This window comes from Schistocerca nitens, chromosome 4 (genome assembly GCF_023898315.1).
Source record: "Schistocerca nitens isolate TAMUIC-IGC-003100 chromosome 4, iqSchNite1.1, whole genome shotgun sequence".
Classification (NCBI taxonomy): Eukaryota; Metazoa; Arthropoda; class Insecta; order Orthoptera; family Acrididae; genus Schistocerca; species Schistocerca nitens.
In genome coordinates, this window is record NC_064617.1 from 401066131 (window position 1) to 401091665 (window position 25535).

General features: G+C 40.8%; 1 protein-coding gene across 2 annotated transcripts in view; it reads left to right on the plus strand.

Moving 5' to 3' along the window:
- Positions 1-25535, plus strand: part of LOC126251814 (solute carrier family 22 member 7-like) — a 91813-nt gene that overhangs the window by 52875 nt on the left and 13403 nt on the right. For both annotated transcript variants that reach the window (XM_049952458.1, XM_049952459.1), the window contains exon 6: positions 13576-13797. In XM_049952458.1, the coding sequence (XP_049808415.1) occupies positions 13576-13797 (222 nt within the window). The remainder of the gene's footprint in view (positions 1-13575; positions 13798-25535) is intronic.

Sequence of the window (25535 nt, forward strand, 5' to 3'; positions counted from 1 at the left end):
ATAGATGTATTGAATATGCGAGTGGGGCTCCGATAATTACAGAAATCTTAGCAAAATTTGAGGTGAAATATAGGTAATATACTTCGTAGTCTCTATAGACACACACAGCTACTCAGTCTTTTTTTAGTTTGCGCCCAGAATTGAGGTGCCAGAGGTAGGTACATTAAGTTAAATGTCAAACAAAATGATGAAGACGCTCATGTAGAGACTATTCAAACTGGCGAGTAACTGTTTTGAAACACAAAGGCATGAACTTGTTTTGATGCGGAGTGATGGTTACCAAACACCCGAAAAATCGATGCGATAAGAGATATTAACAGAAATGTTAAGTCTAAGCGATTGTAATCCGCAGGTCTTCTCTCAGAAAGTTATATAGATCAGTCTAAATGAATAAATATATAAATAAGAAGCAACAACAAGAGTAGCGTTTCACATTTTCTACACAGAAAGAAGATTATCTGAGCGACTAAATTTAAAAAATCCTTACTCTATAGGATATATATAATTTCAAGGTAAATTTGGTAGTTTTAAAATCATGACTGACGAATAGAAAACATTACTCTACGCCAGCCACAATCAAATTATTAGATTTTCTACCATCAACTTGATTCCATTTATTATTGCTAGTCATCCCTTCAATTTCTCCACATATATTTCCAAAACTGAACTAAGGGTTAGATTTAAAAAGTTTTTCACTTTGAAATGAATGAAAAATATGGCGTGTGAGATTCCATGGTATTGTGTTTTATGAGTTGCTGCCTTCTGCTGTCCACCACACAGCATCGGCTGTCAGTGTCACGAAGGTGTCTTACATGGCAGGGCTTGCTACCGGATTTGTAGTTCGAGAGAAGAGGCGCTTACATCCCCATATCGTCATCCAGATTTAAATTTTTCATGGTTTCCCTGAATCACTCAAGAGATTAGAAGGGCTGCGCATCGCTCTCCAAGTACCCAACTCTGCTTAACATTACAGCCTTAAACTGCAGTCTTATGCCTGTTCGCGAAAGAATGACACCAATCACTGGTTTGACGTGCATAGCTACTTCCTTTCCTCGTGGCAACAGTACTAACCAGGATTGCAGCAGCTGGAAGTCCACATGGAGGCTGGCGGTTATTGGTAATGGATTTAGATCATCAAAAGTGTTTTTTTATTTTATTTATATTTTTCATCACGCCTCTTACTGCTTTGTTGAAAATTAAGTTTAGTGGTTGAAGCTACTTGGAGAAGGACTGGCAGTCTTTGTAATCACCTGAGTAAGTTAGGGAAACCATAGAAGAACATAAATCTGGATGACCATACGGGGATGTGAGCACCTCATTTCCCAAATGTGAATCCAATGGTAGCAAGCCCTGCATTGTGTGAGCTGACTCTAGAGAGCAATAAAAACCAGAATTAGCGTAGCATGGTACTTAAATTGTGTCCAACTACTGCTTGGCCTAGTGTTACGTTCTTTCGGGTGTAACAAACGGTGATTAAACATTGACAGGGGGTGTTCCTGTTGGTGTGGATACAGGTATAACTCACTATAGTGTGTAAACATCTGGAAGAAGTGCTGGGTGAGGTCGACAGACTGTTAGACCGCTGCCCTGATCTGCAGCAACGTTGGATGACCTGAAACGAATGCTGTGGCACCTGTGGAGCACATGGAGTCGCCTGCAATCACTGACGCAGTTGCGCCTTCTAATTCGCTTGCCCTGGAAGGTCGACGTTTACCTGACAGTGAATAACAAACAGTGACCAAGTCGCAGATATCTGGACATACTTCGAAAGTGGGTACTAAACGCAGAGCTGTTCCTTACAACTCAAAAATGGATTTGAAGTATTTCCCACTGCTAAAAGGACATCGGAGCCAGCAAAGGACACTTCACATATTGAGACTGGGCAGATCTTCCTGAAAGGTTCAAATCAGTGCTTGCCACTGGGAGCATCATCGTTACACGGGTATTGATGCCCCTTGTGGAAGTTACAGGAAGGTTTGGGAAGGAAGGCTAGTGCCCACCATATCTGCTTGCCAGGAGGTCGCATGCGAGATGTTGTCGAGGCTCTGACGGGAGCGATTGAGACCACTGTGTACATTCACTTGCAAATCGAATGACATCCACCGCCTAAGTTTATAGGTCATCCCCATTTTCTACAGACAGCTCACTACTTTGATGAAGACAGCCAGTCTTGACTGTGGACTGGAAGCAGATCTAGCATTTTGCATCATCGTTCCCAAGAGCGATAGTGATCTTCTGGTATGGACCCATATGGAAGGCTTAAAGAAGTGTCAGGCGAGTGTGTTATGATCTTGGATGCGGATTTCTCGGCTTCCTCTGTTGGTTTGAGAACCGTAGATCAGGTGTATATAGGCAAGAAGTGACTCCTCGTTTGGCGTCCATATCTGGGTGATTTAGGATAGAGAAATTCGTCCACAAGAACGATAATATAAATTCCGAAATCTGACCGGGAAGAGTATCAGTTCCCACTTAGTGCTTGGGAGGGAAAACTGGTTAAACGAACCGTCAGTAACAAACGTACGAGGGGGGGGGGGGTCGGAATTGGTGAAGGTAGATGAAATTACTTGGGAACTGACGACCATTTTCAAAACCTTTAGAGCGAGATTGCCTGGATAGAGTGGTCCTTGAGGGGAAAGCCATTGGACAATAGATTTACAAAACACTTATTAACATCATTTAAGGGACATACGTTGGTACTTAGAGCATTCAACAGAATTAGTTACATTGTGATTCCAAATCATAACTTCAAATTAAAAAAGAAAGTTGGCGTTTAGTAAGTCACATAACAGATTTTCAACAAAACTAGCAAAATTTCTTTACTTTGAGACACTAGCCACACATATTTTTTTTAAAGAACGAGGTAATGACAACGTACAATGACATCTTGACCTAAGGCCAATGGGTACAGCTTCAGATTGGCGAAGCGACAACCCAAGACAAAACCAACAGCCGTTAGTGCACGTGACTAGATAATAAGTATGCACTACAATGGTTGCGCAACGCCAAACAGTAAACATTTTAAAATTTATAGTTTAACTGAGCAACGTCTGTGGACTACAAAACATGGGCTCTAGCCACTACAACAAACTATGCGAAGTTTAAAGATAATTTGCTTACGACAAATAAAATTGCTACCCCGAATTTGCATGAACACGTAAACTAGTCCTTAGGAACTAACGACCTAAACTTTAAATCTCAAATGTATCAATTTTCTAAAATGACCTGCGACCTAAGTCTTTTAAAATTACAAAACACATGACCAACAGTGAACCACACTTGTAGATACTAACTGAAAATAACTTAAACTTTGGGTACTAGCCATCTTTGAAATGTTCTCCAAAGCAGCCCAAATCTATGGCACGATGTGGTTATTCAAACTGCGGCACCAGCCAGTTTTAACTGCAAGTTAATAGTCCATTTTTCTTTAAGCCCTATTACGTAGGTAACAAAAGGAAAGATGTTTGAAATCAGCAACCACATTGAGCAACACGAAAACTGTCGGTTCCATTAAAGTTTAACACTTAATTTGCTGCTTTTAGTTTTTGTCTTTAAGAAGAATGATTTTTCATTTTTAGCTCAACAACCCAATTAAGAAACACGACCACTCTTTGTTCCTTTAAAAATTTAACCACTTACATTTCAGCTTTAGGTGCTTGTCATCCAAGAGAATAATCCATAACTTTACTGTTGGAAATGATGAAACAAAAATACGTCATCACTTTCAGTACCTTGACTCGACAGCTGCCTTTTCAGCACTCAGAAATAAAAATTATATTACCCATTCCGATGCAGACAGTTTACTAGCGCATTTTGCTATCAGCATAGAAACTGGCCGTCAGTAAGCAAAAGCCATCAGCTGATAACATTAAGCTACCACCATACTCAAAACGTTTCGTTGCTTACATATAAACTTCGTGCTTCTACAACAGATAACAGAAAGGAACATTAATCCACACTGGAACATGAAATACAGCAATGCCCTACACTTATCAAAGCACGAACAAAATCTTCAATATGCACTTAATGTAGTTGATCGAAGTAGAACACAGTAACAGTTCAAACACTCGTCGTGGGTGACCTCGCAGTCGAACACAGGCATGTCACTGGCCCGCTTCCGCCATTCTGTGGTACGTCAAAAAAACTGCCGAATACCGAGTGCCAAGGCGCGGCAGCGTCCACTGCACGTGATTCCGTCAGACCTCCTTATACGAAACCTCTCCCTTTGACGGCCCACAGCTCAGTGTTCAAACGTACAAGCAGAGGGCTTTTCCTACACTTGGAACGAGTATGCCCTCGGACTTCAGAAGCATCGATACAACGACACAGCCGATTGACAAGTGCAGTCTATTTGCACGAATCAGAAATTTTAAATTGTGATTTGAATGCATTTTGCAGAGATAGACTGTACGTACTTCTGTCAGTAAAACATGCATCAAAATCTAGTTATATTCGAATGTGAAACAATTTGGGCAAAGATAAGTGTCAAGCGTGGGTCAACATGGGCGTCACATACTGTCTGTGGAATAGTGTCGGCGGTTCGTGTGAGTGATAGCTTGGAGAATAATTTGCGAAACGTGTTATAGTATTAGGTGGAAATTTCAACCTGGCTGTTGAGAGGGAGACACAAGTGAATAATACAGGTTTTAGGAATAGGGAATCACTTGAAATTTTTCTAAATGCTTTACTCGAAAATCTCTTTCAGCAACCAATCGTGAGTCAACTCATGAAAATAACCTATTAGAGCTCCATGTCATCAAGAGGCCCTAACTTACCGACTCAGTTAACGTAGCCCAGGTATTCAGGGGTCAAATGACTGTCACTCTGTGCGGCTGTAAGTAGCGATATAAAGAAAGATAACAAGATGTTTCTGCTGAAAAGGAGCACAAGAAACAGATTGCAGACTAACTAAGCGATAGACACGGAAATTTCATACTCAGCTCCGACAACAGTATGCATCAATGGGCCAGATCCAAGAGTATTGTGGCCGGCCGGTGTGACCGAGCGGTTCTAGGCGCTTCAGTCCGTACTCTGAAGCAACTTCAAGTTGTAAGCCGTTCCTACATACATATGGCAGCAAAGCATCCTTTTCCCAATTAATTTGACAGTTCTGTACACTTGCCTATAACTTCTAAATTCACAGGAGCTAGTGTAATTGTTTCATCTGTCAACACATAAAATTAGATCCTGATTGATTATCATGCTTCTCAGTGTCCCACACTTCATGATCCATTGGTAAACCATTGTGTGTACTACTGCCTCTGCTTGTTGATTGATAAAAAACACAGCATGAAAAGGGGTCAAAAATGGTTTAAACATACTTCTAAACTGCTGATGTTCATATAAAGGGCCCAAGAATACCAATACCAGTCATTCAGAACAGTTGTTGGCCTCCAGTAATCTCTCAAATGGTACCCACTGATGCCTAAGTTCTGTTCTTTGTGCTCAGAGCACATTCATTACATACTGCCCCATATCCTGTTTGTATCTGCAACAACAGTAGTTCTCTGTGAAACATTGTTCCATTGTTAATCACCCTACACACCATGCTAAGCTCATTACATCTACTTCGTGGTGCCATTATATGTTATCCATATTTGGTTTATATATAAAGTACCGCTTGTCAATATACAATAGTGTTTGTGTTCCAAACTGCTTGAAGTCTGGATCTGTGCGCTACTCCATTCCTCTGGAAAAATGCCAACATGATCTGTTGTGCACACTTTATGACTAAGGCCATCAGTGTTACCATGTGTTCTCCTAGGACAGAGTATCACTTCAAAGTCAAACTCCGTAAGCTGATATACTCATTGAGTTAAGTGCTAATTTCATTCTTCAGGCCCATACGTCATTTTAATGCTGCATGATACATTACAGCCAACGGCCTTGCCACAATGGTAATACCGGTTCCTGTCAGATCACCAGGTTAAGTGCTGTCAGGCTGGGCTAGCACTTGGATGAGTGGCCATCTGGTCTGCTGAGTGTGGTTGCAAATGGGGTGCATTCAGCCCTTGTGAGGCAACCTGAGTAGCTACTTGATTAAGAAGTAGTAGCTCCGGTCTTGTAGACGGACATACGCCCAGGAGAGTGGTATACTGACCACTTGCCCCTCCATATTCACATCCAGTGATGCATGTGGGCTGAGGATGATGTGGCAGCTGGTCGGTATCATTGGCCTTTCCAAGGCCTGTTCGGAAAGAGTTTTAGTGATACATACAGGTAACAATAGAAATATGTGGTACCATAAATCAGGCTGAGTTTCATTCTTTCCATGGTGAAGTAATTATTCTCCACCTCACTTACTTGCCTGGAAACACAGGTGGTCAGGAACTCTCTTCCTCCTATTTCTTTACTAGCATTCCAGGACTATTTCAACTGCCTGCAAAAGATTTTATGGGACAAGTGTTAAGTTAGTTCTTCAACCACACAAAAGCTTGCTAGCAAATTGGTGTCCTATGAAACTTCATCCTCTTCTTCAAAAAATATATGCAGGGTCTCGCTGATTGCGCTATTTCAGGCTCAAGTTCCCTGTAATAGTTATCCAAATCTAGAAAGCTCCGATTGCTTTAGTGCACTGTGAATATGAAATTCCCATATGGCTTGTACAAGCTGAGGCTCTGTTTGCACATCAATCTAGCGATAATATGGCCTACTTATCAGATTTATTTTAAGATGAAACAGCACTTTCCAAACTTTCTGTTAGTTGGGCTGATCAGAATCAACTAAACACATTCTTAACTTACCATGTTCTCTTGGATATCCATGTTAAAACACTATAATACCATCCAAATAACCATCCACTGCCTTTGTTTTAGGTTTCATAGCACAAAATCTCAAAATATAGTAGGTTTTGGAACGTTGCCAGTACTTTCTTCAACCTGAATGACGTTTTCTCATACTGGTAATGAGTGGATAGAACTCCGTAGGTGATCTTGGGTCGATTCTCCATTGATACTTCCAAGTCATAGTACACACTTTGCAAATCTAAAGTTGAAAAATTTTGGCTTTGCCCCAGGCCATCTAAAGTTTTCGTGATATTCGATACTGGTTATGTTTCTGTGACTGTCTGCTGATGAAAATACTGATAGTCACAATAAAACTGATGTGCCTAACTCGTAGCACGCTCTTCTTGGTTCCAATTACTGATGATACTCTCCAAGAGCTGATTCTTTCTTCTATAAATCCAACACTGAGCTGCTGATTCATAAACTCTTCCATCACCCAGTATGTTTTCTTATTTATCAGCAGCTTATTACCAGTGGTAATCATCTTTTGCATTACTGGAGTTGTTGACAGAGGTCTTGAAGATGAGATGACTATGTATATTCTTGTTACAGTCTTTCCATTTCCTCCATATCACTCCTCTGGTGATGTGACACTTTCTTCCAGAGTATGACTAAATTGACAGTGTATCCTGATTTAGATTATTGTACTCCCTACTCTCTATCCTATTCTTCCATCCCCAGTACATCATGATCCCTTAGAATCGACTTGCAAGGTAGAATAAAGCAAGACACATCTGACACATAATATAGGGGACTGGGATTGTATAGTGGGTAGGTGATGGTGAATCCTGACAGATTAAGTTCGGTAATAGGTGATTTACTTACTTGATTCAGTCTACAATGAAGACCCTGCCCCAACGTCCAGCAGGAGCGGTCGGCATCCAACCCACAGTACTCTCTGTTGACACATTGTTGTATAGTAGTCTCAATGAGCATAACTGAGAAGCGGAGTGACCTCATTTGGTAGACATTCCCACTTGACTGCGGCATCTGGCTAGCAGTACTTGAGAATGGTGGACATACTGTGGATCAAATGCTGGGAAGGTCTCAGATTGGTCATCAACCCATCGGTGCTAAGGCTGGACCCCAATACAGGCAGTTCATAGGATGGTGAATGGGGACAGCTGCTCCAGTGGGAGACAGGTGAACAATAGTGCCCCTCAGCAACAGGCTGATTGCTGACAAGATAGCAGTCCCCATTTTGGTGACTCTTTCTGACTGGACCGCCAGTATTTACACACATCTGTGTCAGTCATGTTGACAAACAGATGCACTGCTGTTTAAGCATCCTTGATTGCCACTGGTCACCATTAGAGTGATCATGCTGGTCAGCTAAAGCAGCCGTGATGGCAAAATGCACTGCCAGAGAATTACTGCAGAGACCTGGTCTGGCCAGCACTGCTACATTATGTTACACCTTTGATACCCATGTATCAAGCAAAGTTGTGAGGGATTCAAGATCTTCTGTAGCTCGACCACTGTGACGAGAGACGTGCCAAGGTAATAAAGTGGCCATGGCAAAACTGCCAAAGCTCTCTTTCCTCCTTCCCTGGCCCCTGATCTCACAAAACCACTTCCCTACAAATTTATTCATGTAGGTTTAGCATTTTTGATAATTTCTGAAGGGGGTTTAATAACACTCAATAATTGTTGAAAAATGTTATTAATTGACTGATGAGAAAAGCTGCATACAACAAATTATATTTAGCATTTGTATTCTAAGAAAATTAAAAGTAAAACAAAGTCTGTAACTTGTTGTTTAAGGCAGCAACTGAAGGGGGTTTAATAACACTCAATAATTGTTGAAAAATGTTATTAATTGACTGATGAGAAAAGCTGCATACAACAAATTATATTTAGCATTTGTATTCTAAGAAAATTAAAAGTAAAACAAAGTCTGTAACTTGTTGTTTAAGGCAGCAACTGTACAATAGTTGTATGATAGATAGTAAATAAGACATTTTATATGTTCCCCATAAGTGATTAATACTACAAAAATTACACATTCCCGCGATACTATCGGTGAAATAGCGACAAATACAGTGCTGAGAAAGTACATGTTTGTGTCTACAGTCGCAGTTTATTTATTTTGCCTAATGATTACTGGTTTTGGCACGCAGTACCATGCTGAGTCCATTTCCTGGCACTTAGCCGTCAGCTTATTCCCCAGTTAGATATTTGACACACCTACTTTGGAAGCAAGTGTGACGACTGTGGGCTGGGGAATGGCCTCAGAACAGTACAGCGTACTGAACTTGGTAACCCTTAGAAATGAATTGCGACTGTACACACAAGCATGTTTTTTACTATTTAAATTACTAATTGAGTGCAATCGTTTACGACACAGAAGTATAAGAAAAAGGGCTGCAGTTTATGAGGGAATGTTCCATTCTAGCAGTTTTGTTTTGTTATTATTTTGTTTTGCATAACCTTGCTTGCAGCCAAATAAACCCATTCATTATGCCACTGAAATAAATTTTTGCAGCAGTGTCGAATTCTATCAACAGGATAACTAATCTGACGGCCTGCCTATGCCTATGATTGACCTTATGTAGTTGTTTTATCATCGTTAAATTGCTGAATACGGCTTCACAAGACGAAGCCTTCACTGGAGTCGTCTTAAGAATCCTTAAAGCTGTTTCGACTCTTACTCATACCCTCAAAATGTCCATATGTGAAGCCGATTTAATGCTCTTTACTAGATCCTTTACCTTAAACTTGAAAGCAGCTACTTCGTTGAGCAGCTCCATTGCATCAACACATTTATTTCTTTTGGCATCAAGATCTGCTGTACATTTTTCTAAGTAAAACAGAGGTTTCATTAAAGACATTTCTTTAAGGAGGAAATTACAGTAAGATGAAATCCTGTAATAGATATATGACATCTCTTTTACATTTCACTTATTATTTTATCAAATATTGTGAGCCTTCATGCTTTTTCAGTAGACAGATATCGGAAGAAAAATTGGCAAAAAAAAAGAAAAATGTTCGAATAACGAATTTGTATAATTACTCGCTTGCTGATATTTGAGATGCTATAATACCATAATGAAGTAGCAGTAAGAGATCCATTACTGAAAATAAGCGAGCTGTGTAGGTAGGAACTATGTTAAGCACGCTAATTGGACGAAATGAAACAGTGTCAACATTGTTGCGATTCGAGGGAAAACATTTTTCTCTTAGGCATAATGTAGGAACAAGGTTGGTAGTAGAATCCACGAACCTCTTCCGTTTATTTCTTCAACCTTCTCTGTTGAGGTTTCTTCTGGTCAGCTTTTGCGCCAGCTAGGTTCCTGCTCCGTTGGTGGGGGCCTATCTCCTTACCTATCAGTACGACTGACCGAATTATAAAGCTGCTACGAAAGCAAAGGGAGCTTCACTGCAAATTTAAACGTTGCGAAAGCGTCACAACATTACCGTACAGAGGACTTTCCATGGAGCATTTAAGGAATTGGAAAGTAAAATTCTATCTATCGACTTGAGTTTATGTTAAATCCGTAAACCGATCGAAGCCATCTGTCCAGACACTCTGTCGCCATAATGACGTCGACATGGAGTGTGACACAGAGAATGCCAAAATACTGAAAGTTATTTTCCAAAACTGTGTCACTCTGATAGATCCCACTGTAGGTCCGCCTTAAAATTGTCGTGCGAACGTCAGAATGACAGATAACGAAATAAGTGACCATGGCATGGAACAGAAGCTTAAAACGTTCAACAGATAGAAGGTCAAGGTCATTGGTTTATATATGGATTAGGCGAAAGAACTAGTCCCTCTTCCGGCAGCAGTGTACCGTATGTCTCTGGAGACGAGGAGGGTTCCTAATGATTGGAAAAAGGTACAGGCCAATACCGTTTTCAATAAGGGTCGTCAAACAGGTGCTCAAAACTATAGGCCTATATCTGATGTGGGAGTATTTTCCATTTTAATGATTCACATTTTATTCTGTCATATACTGTTACAAGTATGTACGAATATATTGTTAACCGTATAAGTACCGTGTGGGTCATTTTTGCCCCATACGCATATCAACGCAATTTGATACCAGTAACGCCGGCTTTCAGACACTAAATAGCTTCTGGGCGTGCCTAGACGTTATTCACGATATGTTAGAGTATATTGTGATACTTTGGGCCAAAAAGAATGTCAAAAACGAAGTATTCAGAGGTCGGATTGTATTTTATATCAGCGCGGCTTTCTGTTTCCTATGAACTGGCGACATGCAGACCTACGGAGTGACACTGGGAAGCTGCAGAATAACATATTATACAGTGGGGAATTTCCACCCCCCCCCCCCCAATCCCCTTACACAATGCTGTCTGGGACACTGCTAACAGTTCTCTTACACGACAGCAGATGTCAGGTGCGTCGCCATTACGGGATGTCACGACTGACAACTTCTGCACCTCCTGAAACTGGCAGATGAGCTGAAACAAAAAGAAACAAATCTAGTTTGCACTCTTCGGAGATTACTCAAGGAGATCCTTCCTGCAGCACGAAGTGGAGACGACACATTGAACGCAACACACTTACAAGTCAGGCAACAATCTTCTCACAGCAAAACAAGGGAAAAATTCTAGAGAAGCTGCACGGTCATCAGAGGTATCGGGAACAGATACTACCTTCATATATAGTTAAAATATGCCTCCCCGGCCATTGACCTTCTTGTGCGAAGCACATGCTATGCCCCAACTCGTACGGGTCTCGGTAGATTAATCTGCCACTAGTAATGAGTGTGATCGGCAAACATCTATTTGGCGCACTACGAATGTAGTGGTGTGGACATGATGGGAATGTGGGTCTCACGGGGAGCGTGCAACGAATAAGTCTCTGCAGGCGCACTATCCTCTCTGCCCTCGGTGGCTCAGATGGATCGAGCGACTGCCATGTAAGCAGGAGATCCCGGGTTCGAGTCCCAGTTGGGGAACACATTTTCAAGATAACCCCAATGATGTATATCAACGATTGTTTGCAGCTAGGGTGTCGATTTAATTATCATTTTAACCTAGAGAAGCTACACGGTCATCAACGGTGTCTGTTCTTTCGGGAAGAGATACTACCTTCATATATAAACCGTATCGTGAATAAGAAGTATGCTGGATGTCAGATGAATGAGAATACTGAGAAGAAACTCCAGTGACCGTGAAGTTTTATAATGGGACTAAGGATGGAGTCGATATAATTGACCAAATGGCTAGACACTACAATGTCCGAGCTGGCACCCACCGAAGGCCTGTGGGTGTCTTTTACAATATTCTTGACCTTGCCATGATCAACGCTCACACAATTTTTAAATTACCTAGCTCTAAGAAGATTTCACGTCAGGAATTTATACTGAGAGTAGCAGATGAGCTTGCTGCCCTCTAGAAACTGCAAACAGGAGCCTGGCGCTGGCCAATATGGAAGTAGATGGTCTTGTCAAATGCGGGTTTCCTGCAAGCAACAAAACAACAAAGGGAAGTAAAACATCAAGCGTATGCTTCAAGTGCAACAAGTATGGGTGCAAAAGCTGTCGGGCAAAAACTCTTGTCGAATGTCTGACTCCCAGCTGAGTCAATTCTGTCAAATACTTGTTCTTAAATATTTCCAAATATTTATAACTGTAGACTGAAGTTATTTGTTCTTATGTTTTAGTTCTTTGATTGCAATAACCAAGAAATCATGCAGAGCATTTTAGTCACTTGCTGAGTTTTAGGATCTTCCACAAATATTTGGTAGTTATCTTATTTTTCTATAAAAGTAAAAATATTATTAATACTCACGTAAACAATATATTTTGATTCTTTTTCAATCTTTTTATAAAGAAAAAACATTATAACATTGTTTTACTTCCTTGTTTGAACGACGGTTGATTAATATTGTGGAATTTCTTCTCTAAAATTAAAATAAAAACATGTTTACTTCTGAAAATTTATGTTTGACAGTGTACTATTCATTTAGAGACTTATTGCCAACATGAAGACACTTGAAACACCACCCAAATACGAATAAAACAGTGGTTTTCTACTGTGGGTAAGAAATGACCCACATGGTACAACAAGGGGTACGGGGAAGTCTGGCACTTCTAGTGTTAATCATTATTATTCAAGAGACTGCTACCATCTGGTGGTACTCCTCTGTATTACTTTATTAGCCCAACTGGCATCCGGCAGTATGTAGCTGGCTGTGAACTCAGACACATGTGTCACTTCGTGATAGGCCATGAGAACACATATTTTTTAGTGTTTTACTCTCTTTTTCACCTTGAGGTAAAGTTAGTTTTGGTATGTATATAATTATATTTACTGTAATAACTTATGTAAGAGTAATTTTGTTTCTTATTTCAAATTCACAGTCCGTTACGACGGTACAAAATAAACATTCGGTTTGTCGCACAGCAGGATTTCATAACGTCTGCACGGAGATATGTCAAAAAGAAATTTACGATTACGGCTACAACAGTGTAATATTTTCGTGATTTTTGTAACCTTGCAAATCTAGAGATAGCAGTTTAGCCCTCCCGAAACTAATAATCCAGTGTATTTGCATGCGATTAAGGGCAGACTTCGTATCTGAAGCTTTCTTTACATTAGAAAGTTTTTTCGTGTTTTACTATTTTGTTTAATCAAAGCTACAGGTTTAATACGTAAAGCAAACGAAGCAAAGATCCTACAGTTTTCTTTCAGCTGGGATAATTTATTACCGACGTTATTTATTTATTTGAAATGATAATCGACATTTGCTTTAAATGTATTGGAAGTGATAGTTGTGATTGAGTTTACTTGTTTATTTATTAACGTTTTTGTTCTTTAGGTATTTACCCGAGTCTCCAAGATGGCTACTAAGCAAAGGGCGTCCTGATGAGGCGCTGAAGATTCTCGAACGTGTGGCGGCAACAAATGGAAAGCCGTTACCTCCTGATACCACAATGAAGCTTAAATTTTTGTGTCATCAAAGAACTCCCAATATGGGAATAACAAACATCTTAACGAACAGGAATCTCTTCAAAAACACAATTCTGCTTGTGATTAGCAGGTAACAGAAATTAAATCATAGTATTTTACGTTCAGCCTAAAGGACAGTAATTACTTTAAATTAGTATTGATTACATGACACCTATTACTTCTTTCTGAAATGGAAACGCATAGAAGCAAATATGCATTACTTAAACAGGGTTAAGGTCATTGCCATTGTTTTAAAAAGAACTGCTGCAGTAAGAAACTACGATTTCAGTGTAGTAGGTTATGAATTGTGCACACGTAATGACGCATTTTTGATCATAGTGATATAGTTAGGTCTTAAAGTTAATCTTACGCCTTTTGTCAGATTCTCTATGAATGATTGAAATATTTTCGACGTTAACTTCACATGTTTGGCTAGATAGTAAAGTTGATGCAAGACGGTATCAGACTACTCTCATTTCAGACAACAGTTTCATATTTTTGCCTTATAGGATCCAGTTATAAAAGTGGTTGTAAAAGGAAGCGTGCTTCTGTGGAGCAGGTACACGATGAGTTGACAGAGTCAGTGGTTTCCACCTAACAACGGACCGCACCTACGCGTCACAGATTTCGTCCATATTTGTGGCATATGCAGGGGTTGGCGAGACATGAAAGTGACACAAGCGAGAGTTCCATATGACAAAGAATTTAGAAAAAAATAACATTTTTGCGGTGGGTCGAGTGAGGCATGACCCAGTTATTTAAGGTAGTTTCCGGGCAGCGCTTAGTGCAGCGGAAAGAAGACAGTCCGGTAACCCGTGCGTCCTGGGGTCGAAACGCTATTTTAAATTTTTTACGTTGTTTACACTGCAATAATCAAAAGTGGGGAACTTAGCAACAGCTGGTAATTTTTTTTACTGATATGATGAAGCCCTACATGGAAGACATCAATTTATTCTTTTAATTGACTTATGGGTTTGTGTGTGCGGGGGACAAGACGTAATCGAATCCACATTTATGCTGCGAGAGTTTTTGAGGTGAAGAAGATCGTGCAGTATGAAAGCGATTCTGCCGTATGGGCTTCACTAGTGCAACACTTCCATGTCTGTTTTTATCACCAGGTGAAGAGTATGATCAAAGAACTTCAAAGCTGCTCTTATCTCATAGAAGGAGAAAAAGAAATTGCGTCCCGAGAATACTGGATAAAAACAGAGTTCACAGAACATCACCAGCTATTCTCATTAATATTTGGGGAAATGATGCGCTACACCTGATTAGGTGGGAAAATGTGGGATTAGAGAGAACCTTTTATAAATATAAACCATGTCTGTCTCTCTATAGAAGCTTTGAAACAACCATGTATTTGTAAAAATGCGGCGTTTGCATCACATACCGAGGAAGTTACTCCTTTCCCTGTTTTTACACTCAATATCACCTCACTATGAGTAAATCATCAACTGTAAAATAATAAAATGTCTAATGTTATGTAGGAAATTCTCGTGTACGCCTTATAATACCTTCCTGGAAAATTACGTTCAAATTCCAAGTTTTTCTTCCCGTTTTCCTTTCCATGTCTCTTACGAAAATATTTTATAAAATACATGACAGACAATTGCTGACTTTATTTATATTTTATTCCGACCTGTTTAGGTCATAAACCATGTTCATTGTCGTCGAAAGATTAATGTGCAGTCGACATTACACATCATAGCTAAAAGTATTGTTCATTTCGAACATTACAGGTATGCTATCTGTGTGAAGAGCAACGATTTGACCAACTCTGGTTGGTTGTCTTCAGTTAGTTGTTCTTCACATAGGTATTATCCTGTAATATTCGAAATGAACAATACTTTTAGATCTGATATGTAGTATTGACTGCAGATGAATCTTTCGAGGCCACGAAAGTGGTTTATGAACGAAACCGTTCAGAATAAAACATCAATAAGTCAGCATTTGTGTGTCATGAAAGCTGCCTAAACGAGATGTTTCATGAAAATATTAGTAAACAGAACATAGTGAGCACTGTTTAGATTTATGTGCAGAGGAAGTAACGTAAAAATTGAAAACAAACATAAAAATTGGAAAAAGTTTCCGCATACGGACATAAACCCACGATCCTCGGATTCTCGTTGTGCACTGTTTGCGCATCACCAAACGTTGCGAGTAAACTCCGCTAACTTAAGTGGTTCATTCCATAAATTTGGACGAAATTTGTGATGACAGTCCCCTTTTCAGTGAGGTTTGAGTCCCGACCTCAAGCACGATGACAATTTGTGGAAACAACGGCTCATGCCGCGCCAGCTGAAGAACTGATATAACGCCACAATGTCCCAGGCCGGGCCGCGCTCTTCGCCCTTCGCCCCTCCCCCTTCCCCCCTTCACAAGCGTGACATGGTGGGGTACTCGTGGCTGAGCTCACCTGCCGCAGAGACGGGCTACGGAACACTGCGCCCAGTGGAAGATAACCAGCCGCCAGGGCCGCTTCAGGATAAGGCAACAAAGTCAGATTACTGAAATATCGCAACATTTGGACCGGCGGTGATCAGAACTGTGGCCCGAATCAAATATGTGTGCAGCCCACGGTGCGCAGTCGTTTCTGAAACCAGAAACGTCACCTGACATTGAGAACTTCTTGAGACAGTAGCTTTCCTGCTCACTATCAGCAACAAATTAAAAAAAAAACCTTACGTAGAGAATACTATTTTAAGATGTTCGTTATTTTAATTCACGTTGGTGAAATCTGCTGCGAGTCAAGTAAAGTTGGTCGTTTACAACAGGGCAGGGGCGGTAAGCAGCCTCACAGTGTGGTCAGAGGATGTGAGTGGGGGATGTTTTACTGTTTATCTCTCGTTGCTGACAACTCATGGCAGTGTGTACCTCGTACCGATCAGATGCTATAATATAAATTTCAAACGGAAGTGAAATGCGATATTGCAGTGCCTATGTTATTCTGAATTAAAATGCAAAGATCCTCAGAACATGCATTAATGTCTGAAAGAACAGGAACTGTCGCGGCTACAGGCGTTGGCGAATACATTAATGCATGCACGTCCAGGGGAACATTACATCGTACAGCAGTTCCGAGTAACACAGGCACTCGAGTATTGTATTTATCCAACGACACCGGGCAAGCGACTTTCAAGTAAAATGTCTCCCCTGTACGGGAATATACATAACGGACTGCACAGGTACAGTTTGCAGACACATGGTTGAGGAGATGTGGCAGTTTGGGTCTGGTCTTGAGTCGTGCTTGAGTAGCCAAACGATAAGGCGACCGCCAGCAATTAGCGGGAAACCCTGGTTCGGGTCAGGGTCCTTCACAAATTTTCATTATCGTCATTCCCTTTTACAGCTGATGGTTGTCCATATTCGCAAATGCGAATACATTCTATGGAAGCAAAATGCAGTGGTCAATGCGCATTACTGAGACGGCTATCTTGAAACGCTATACATATTTGTGGCAAGGAATATGGAATTAATAAAGCTATTGTAATGCAACATAATGAGTAGAAGAAAAATTACATTCAAAATGTTTCTGATCGAGTTGCATATTCCATAACGCATTTAAATATAAGTACTATTACTGTTATTAATCAATTAATCAACTGCTCACACAACACAACAATAATTCGTCAGGCAATTACAGTGTCGCAACTTTGGGGGGTCTCTTGGTTGGCAGCATTCTGAAACAGAAGAGTCGACACGAAGTGTTCCGAGTGATGCCGACTTCTACCGATCATTACTTGGGGGCCAGCAGCCAACTTATTGCGCCCTTTCCATAGCTAATCTGTTGGGGGCTCATAACACACTAATTCACATAAGTTACCATTCAGTAATGAGATCAGTACATATGCAGCCCTAGAGGCCGCTCTACAATGTCAGTGTTGGCTCTTGAATAGAAACGTTTGACTACCACTGATTTAGACGATGCCTTCAGGCTGAATGCACGAGAAGACTCCAAACATCTCTCCTTTTGAAACAAAGAAATTGAAAATAATAACTTAATTTCTCTAGTTGCTTATCGAACTACCACGTCTTTCAGTACTGCGTAATATTTTAGTTTCCTCTTTTATCTTTAGATACATGTGGGCAATTGGAAGAGTGCTATTGTTGTGGTCTTCAGTCCAAAGACTGATCTGCTACAACTCATGACGAGGGTCTATCCTGTGCAAACCTGTTCGTCTCGAATAACTGCTAGAACCTACTTCCATTTCAACCTACTTACTGTATTCATCTCTTGGTTTCCCTCTACAATTTTTACCCCCCCCCCCCCAAACTTCCCTTCAGTACTAAATTGATGATTCCGTGGTGTATTAGAATGTGTCCCATCAACCAACTTCTTGTTTCATTCAAACTACACCGCAAGTTTCTTTTCTTGGCAGTTCTATTCACTACTCCCTCGTTAGTTACGTGATCTACTCATCTAATCTTAGCATTCTTCTGAAGCATCACATTTCAAAACCTTACATTCCTTTCTCGTTTGAACTTCTTATAGTCCACGTCCCACTTCAGCACAAAGCTACACTCCAAATACCTTCAGACAACACTTCCTAACGGGCGGATATATAATATATGTTAAGAAATTCCTCTTTTTCAGACATGTTTTTCATGCTAATGCCAATCTCTACTTCGGCCATCATTAGTTATTTCAATGTTCAAATGACAAAACTCATCTACTGCCTTTAGTGTCTCATTTCCTAATCTGATTCCCTCAGGATCGTTCGATTTAATTCTACTACATTCCGTTACCATTGTTTTCCTTTGCTTGACTTTCATCATAATAAATCTTTCTTCAAGACAATCTTATTCGTTCTCCGTCGCTTTTAATTCCGTTTCTAAGTTTCTCTTTCATTTTCTTTACTGCTTTCTCAATGTATAGATTCAATAGTATCAGGAGCAGGGTACAAACCTGTCTCACTCCCTTCCTGACTGTTGCTCGTCTTTCATGTCCCTCAGCTCTCATAACTTCAGCCTGGCATCTATACAAGCAGTAAGTAACCTTTCATTTCCTGTGTTTTATCCCTGCTGCCATCAGAATCACCAGTCAACATCCATGGCCTGTTCATCACGTTAACTAGTTTGTCCGTATAACACAGTGGTCTCTGCCATTACTCACTTGGACAACGTTTTTTATGATAATGAAGTAATATAATACACTGACGAGGCAAAACGTTATGACCGCCTGGTTAGTAACTTGTTGGGCCATCTTTGTAACGAAAAATGCGCAGATTCTGCGTATCAAAGATTCGACAGTTTGTTGGTGTTGGTGGATTTGTGGAGCTATGTGCCACAAAGTGTCTACGCACAAGTCATGTAATTCTCGTAAATAACTGGCCGCTGGTTTCCTTACGCGGTGATGGCTCTCGATAGCGACCCAGATGGGAACCATCGGGTTCACATCAGGCGAATTTAGTGGCCAGGACATTAACGTGATTTCACGCTCAAGCTCCTCGAACCACTGTACCACGATTCTGGCTTCGAGACACGGACAATTATTCTGCTGAAGGATGACATCGTCCTTAGGGAAGACATCAAGCAGGAAGCGATACGGGTGGTCTGCAGCTGATTACTACCACAGGTCATGTGAAAGCACAGGAGAATGTCTGTCATAACATAATACTGCTCCAACCAGCCAGCGTTCGAGGCGCGCTGTATGGTTACAGCAGCCGTTCGCCTGGATGATGGCATTTCTGGAGACTATCAGCGACCTGCTGTAGTAAAAACGTAATTTATCTGACGAACCGACACGTTTCCAGTGGTAAACGGTCCAATCTTGATGATCCCGAGCCCCCTACAATCTTAATTGACGATGTCGTTGGGCCAACATGTAAACACGCAGGGGTCGTCTGCTGTGGAGCTCCTTGTTCAACAACGTCCGCTGAATGAGTGCTCTGAAACACATGTGCGTCCACTGGCGTTGTGCTCTTTCGCCAAAGGTGCCACAGATCGCCATCTATGCTATTTTACTGAGCAGACAAGCCTCCAAACCCCACGTTCTGTGAAGAGTCGTGGACGTCAAACTACTTGGTGCCTAGTGATAGTTTCTGCAACTTTCCCTAGATGCTCACGACAGTAGCACGTGAATATTCGACTAGTTTCACCTTTTTAGGGATACTCGTTCACCGGCTCTGCGTATATCTTCGCTAGGGTGCTCTCCCACCTGTCTCTGCTATGTTTACAGACATTTCTTATTGCGTCATGTGTCCGTAACGCCACTAGGAGGCATCCAAGCTTGCAGTGGGCAGTGGTCATAATGTTTTGGCTTATCAGCCTATTTATTGTTTTAGATCTTCTATGCGAAGCAACATTATGCTTATCTTTCTGTGTCGATGTATATCCGTAAATCACGTGTCTTTCAAAAAGTCTTTGTATAGCTATGAACTCTCACTGATGTTGTGCGGATTATTTCTTTTCTGACGATGGCTCGAAAGCTATAAGCCGGTTCATAACGAACTATTAAATATTACTGCAGAACATAAATGCTGTGAATTCAAGCTTTTAGTGTATCTATCCATAAATATTCTCAAAACTTCCTCTGACTTTACATATGTTACAAACGTAAGTTTGCCTTTTACCCAACTATTTTTCAAGATAACTCGCAAGGTCAGCATTGCCTTGGGGGCTTCTACCCAGATTGATCTTCAGCGATGTTGGCTCCTATCACTGTTTTGTTTCATTGCTAAACAATTCGTGTCAATACTTTGCAGCTACGAATTCTTGGCGCGATAATTTCGGTAGTACTCACACCCGTCAGCACCTGCCTTCTTTTTAAGTGCAATTATTAAATTCTTCCTAACTTGTGACGGTATTTCTCCTACCACGTGTGGGGTCATAATGTGGAAAAGTTTTGTCATGTCTTGCTTCCCTAAGGATCTCAGTAATTCTTACGGTATGTCGTCTTCAGGATATGTTTCCACTTAAGCCTTTCAGTGGTCTGTCGTATTAATGCTGCTTTATCGTATCTTCTTTCTCATTTCTATCTGCTTCAACTTTCCTTTTTACAATATCATCTTTAACTTCATTTCCTTGAAGAGCCTCTATAAATATTCCTTCCTCTTTTCAGGTTTAATTTCTTTGTTTAGCAGTCTGAGCCTCTAATTGTCCAGTGGCGCATTCTCTATGTCCTGTTACACTTTTGCACGCTCTTACGAAAACACCCTGTATAGAGTTCTAGCCATTCCTTCTTAGCCAGTTTGCTCTCTGTGTAAATCTCATTTCTTAGCCGTTTGTGTTCCGTTTCACCTGCTCATTTCGCCTCCTTTTTATATTGTCTCATTTCTTTAACTAAATTCAACCGGCCGGAGTGGCCGTGCGGTTCTAGGCGCTACAGTCTGGAGCCGAGCGACCGCTACGGTCGCAGGTTCGAATCCTGCCTCGGGCATGGATATGTGTGATGTCCTTAGGTTAGTTAGGTTTAATTAGTTCTAAGTTCTACGTGACTGATGACCTCAGAAGTTAAGTCGCATAGTGCTCAGAGCCATTTGAACCAACTAAATTCAGTACCACCTTTATTATGCAAGGATTTCTACTAGGCTTTGTCCTTTAATGTATCTGTTACTCTGCTGCTTTCACTACCTTATCTCCCGAAGCTGTCCATTCTCATTCACTAGTAGTTCGTTTCCACTGCGAGCTAACATCCCAAAGATGTTCGGGATCACATGTGGTTCCTTTTCGTCGAAATATCTTGGCTCAGACTCGTCTAGGGGTTGAACCGCACGTCTCGCATTAGACGCCCTAAATTAGACGACTGTGACCCTTTGGTTAAATTGTCTGTCTGATGGCAGGTTTGCGAAATACAAAGTTAATACAACGTATAATAACAGTAATAATAGTATCGGGAACTAAATTAACGACCCATAAATGATGTAGCCACACAGTTGCGATTTGGTTAGAATAATGTTTATTCAGAAAGCAAACTAACAGCGAAAGTGGTCGTATTTAGAGTTACTGTTACACTCGAACGCATATCCATTTGACACAGTTCGATCATTCACAACCTCATCGCTAAATACAAGTTATCTATGCCAAAAGTTAGAGTTCACACCAGGCACGCGGCTGCTCACCGCTCAGACACTAAGCATCCGAACTTTACCCTTTGGTGTCCCCAGCCGAACTGTCCACTTTCCGTCTTCACCAGCATTGTCCCTCTGCCCATCCCCGGCCGCGTTTCCCGCGCGCCGAATATCCTCGCTCAACTGACTAGGGCAGTTCCCTTTCCTGAAGCCGTCCACCTGATTTGTTACAGCTTATTCTGCATTATTTTACATATTTAAATAATAAAAGCTTGGCCACTTTCACGCTCTAAATAAAGTAACAATAATATCCATTACATAATAAACGTTAAATTCTTTTACATAAAATCAATACAATTTCCTTCTTAGCTTTGAATGCCACGGCCAGTAGCCTTGCACCAATGTGCTTTCTGATAAATAAATAGAGAACAGTAGTAACTCTTAAGCACTAAACTTTACAACAAATATGCCATTACCTAATGATTCAATAAGTGTCATGCTGCCATCGTTCAGTGTGTTTTGTGTGGAGGAAATGTTGATCTAATGCTTAACTGAAAATACTGATAATTTAAATTTACTATATGTTTTAAACAAATGAAGTTACAGAGTTGATATTTACAAGATTTGTCGTTTTAATGATGCGCTTCTATATGAAATGTCGATCGTTAAGATCGACCAAATCGTTCAGATTTTAGCATTCAGGTCTTTGTTACAAAAGTTGTTAATTTCACTTTAACAGTAAACCCTAAACTGTTATAGATATGATCAATATTCAAGTTTTAGTGGGATCACCATGAAAATTTATGGAGGATGGCATATTAAAATTACTGTGGCTTGATTCTCTGCATTACTACAGAATTAAATAGTTTTCATAAAAGTTTCCCCTTATGGCCGATCTTAGATCCGCCATGTTTAACACTGCCACATTTCCTTGGCCACAAACGGCTTCTACTGGGTTTCCCTATGGCTTAGATTCTCGTCTGTCTCACTCGCACACTACAGCGCTTAGGCCTCAATAGACAACAGACGACTGTGAATTTCCCCATCTCGTGGTGAATCTGCACCCTTTTTGGCACACGGTCCTCGACGACAGGGTTCGTTTCACAATTCCTGTAGGCTGACTCTTTCAGCCATATATTTAAATGAGAGCACAATACTCGTTAACTCACTCCATGACTGTCAAACGTTGCCTTATGTTCCCTGTGAAACTCTCAGTATCTTTGGTTCTCCCTACTTATCCAGGTCCCAGCTCCTTAATTTCATGCCTTTTTGCAATACCTTAAGTTTTAACTTAAAACCCATGAGCAATAAATTATGGTCAGAGCTTCTGCCACTGTAAAGGCCTTACAGTTTGAAATTTGGTTTCGAAGTCTCTGTCTTACCATCATAGAACCAGTCTTAAACCTTCTAGTGTTCTGTTGCATGTCTACACCCTTGTTCAACGACCCTCAAACCAAGTGTTAGCAATGATCAAATTATACTCTGTGCAAAATTCTACCAGGCCCCAGTTCGTATTCTCCTACTATTTTTCCTTCTCTTCACTTTCTTACTTCCAACTGGAATGTACGAACCTGTACTTCTATCCACAGATAATATCTTATTATCCTGTAAAGCCGTAGGCCATATTCACCAGCGCTCTGTGTTGCTGGGCGGAGTGATGTATCTTCCTCCCATTCGAAACTGATATTACGTGTAGATACTGTGCACCGCCTATCAACAGCATTAGGTTTGCTTTCATCGAAGGAAACGCCTACGTTAGTTTCATTTGGGCATTGTGACTTGAGTGTGTTCGACGTGAGATTTCCGGCTGTATGGCAGACCCCTTATAGGCGCATCCCTTCGTGATGGATGATTACAGCACATACAGCATTCGATTCGTGAAGCACTCCCAACAGTTGCCCAATTATCACTTCTAAATATTCAGACATATGTATGGGAATGACCTTTTGAAGTGGATTCACTTTAATGATACAGTACAGACTGACGTTGTAATCCGTGGAATTTATTACTTCTTGCTCCGCTGTTCATTTAGCGGCAAATGCATAAATATTATAAAAATGTATGTATTTATTTACGTTCCGCATCTCCTTCTGAACCAGTCTATCGTAAAGTGCCGCTGTTTGGATGAGAACCGTCTACTAACCACGACGGTGCAGGTGAAAAAGAAGAGTAGCTTACGACTGGCAAACAGCCAGACTATATTTATCCAGTATTTGAGAATGAGAGCACCTAGTGACTTGCAACCAACTTTATACATAATTTTAAAACATTCCTGAGACCTTAGCTCGCTGATAACCCCCAAAAACTGACGAAGGGAAGAAAAATTTACTGTTTACTGCATTTTCGCTCTTCTTGTAGTGAAACTGTCACAGCAGGCATAACCTTTCATTACTTGTGTACTACCAACTATATTTGTGACACCTTTTGGATACAGTATTCACATGTACCACTGAATGTACCTGCCCATATATATCTTTCTCCGGGGCATATTGCATTGGGTATGACGTAATAAGTACTGAGGTGCTTGAAAAAGTGCCACTCCATGCATGTCGTTTTAATTTGTTAGTTCTTTATTACTAACTCTCTTCGCAACACGTTTCTCAGACAGTATATACATATGCCACAAGGTACCTGCAAACTTATGTAACTAGACCATACATAGTTCAAGAGATATAACGTCATAAACACTAAGCACTGTGAAAACGAAACTGACGGGCAAAATTCGTTAGAGATACAAGTGAAATACGCTTATAAATATGTGTGAAATATGTTAAATATAGAATAAATGTATGTGACATGTGCGAACCCGAGCATGTGCGAACCTGAGCATGTTCATAAATACTGTGTGGGTGAGAGCAAGAAAGTTTCTCTTGGGATGATAAGGTAGTAATGGACAGAGAAGGAGGAGGAGGAGGAGGAGGGCAGATAGAAGAAGGAGGTGACGGACGCTGATGTGGGCGAGGAGAAAGAAATGGAGAAGGTAAGGAGATGAAAAGAGACAAGGGGGTGGAGGTGATTGGGAGAGAAAGGGAGGAGGAAAAAAATGGACGGAGAGAGGGGGAAGCAAACGACGGATAGAAAGTGGGAAAAAGAGGGGGTGGATAGAAAGTGGGAGACTGAGAGGGTTATCAGCGAAAGGAGGGGGGAGCAGATGGAGAGATTGAGGACGAGGAGGTGATGGATCGGTAGAAGTTTGGAGTGTAAACAAACCCAGCAACGCTGTTACTCAGCTGGTGCGATTGTAATTCCTGCCTTTCAAACACTGTAAATTCTTCTACAGATATTAGCGACTATGACGACTGGAATTGTTCAGACTGCTGCAAATTACATGTGTTGTTTACAATAATACGAACCTTTCAGGCTACATGTATGTGTTTACTTCTCCCGTGTGGTATATCCGAAATTTTTCAAGAGAATATTTGCTGCCTCACAAAATATAGAAATTCTGATTAGTTTAATATGAGCACCAAATGCTATAACCACCACAGCGTTTACTACATGTCGCTGGTAGTCATGTCAGTCATAGTATCACGTGGAACACAGGGAATGAGTATATATACATTCACACCGATTTTAATCCCTGAAATTCCAAAATAAGTCTTCCTTTTGTGTCTTTGGGAAATACGATGAGTATCAGAGAGCGTACGGTTTTATTTCGATTGACACTCCAAATTGAAGTCTCTCCTAATTACACAGCCAGAAAAAATTCGTACACCTGGAATGACGTCGTCGATTTTGATCCGATGACGACGTATGCCACCTGAGCTATAGTAGATTTACTGATAATGGTTTCAGAGTCGACCACCAACAGATAGCGTAG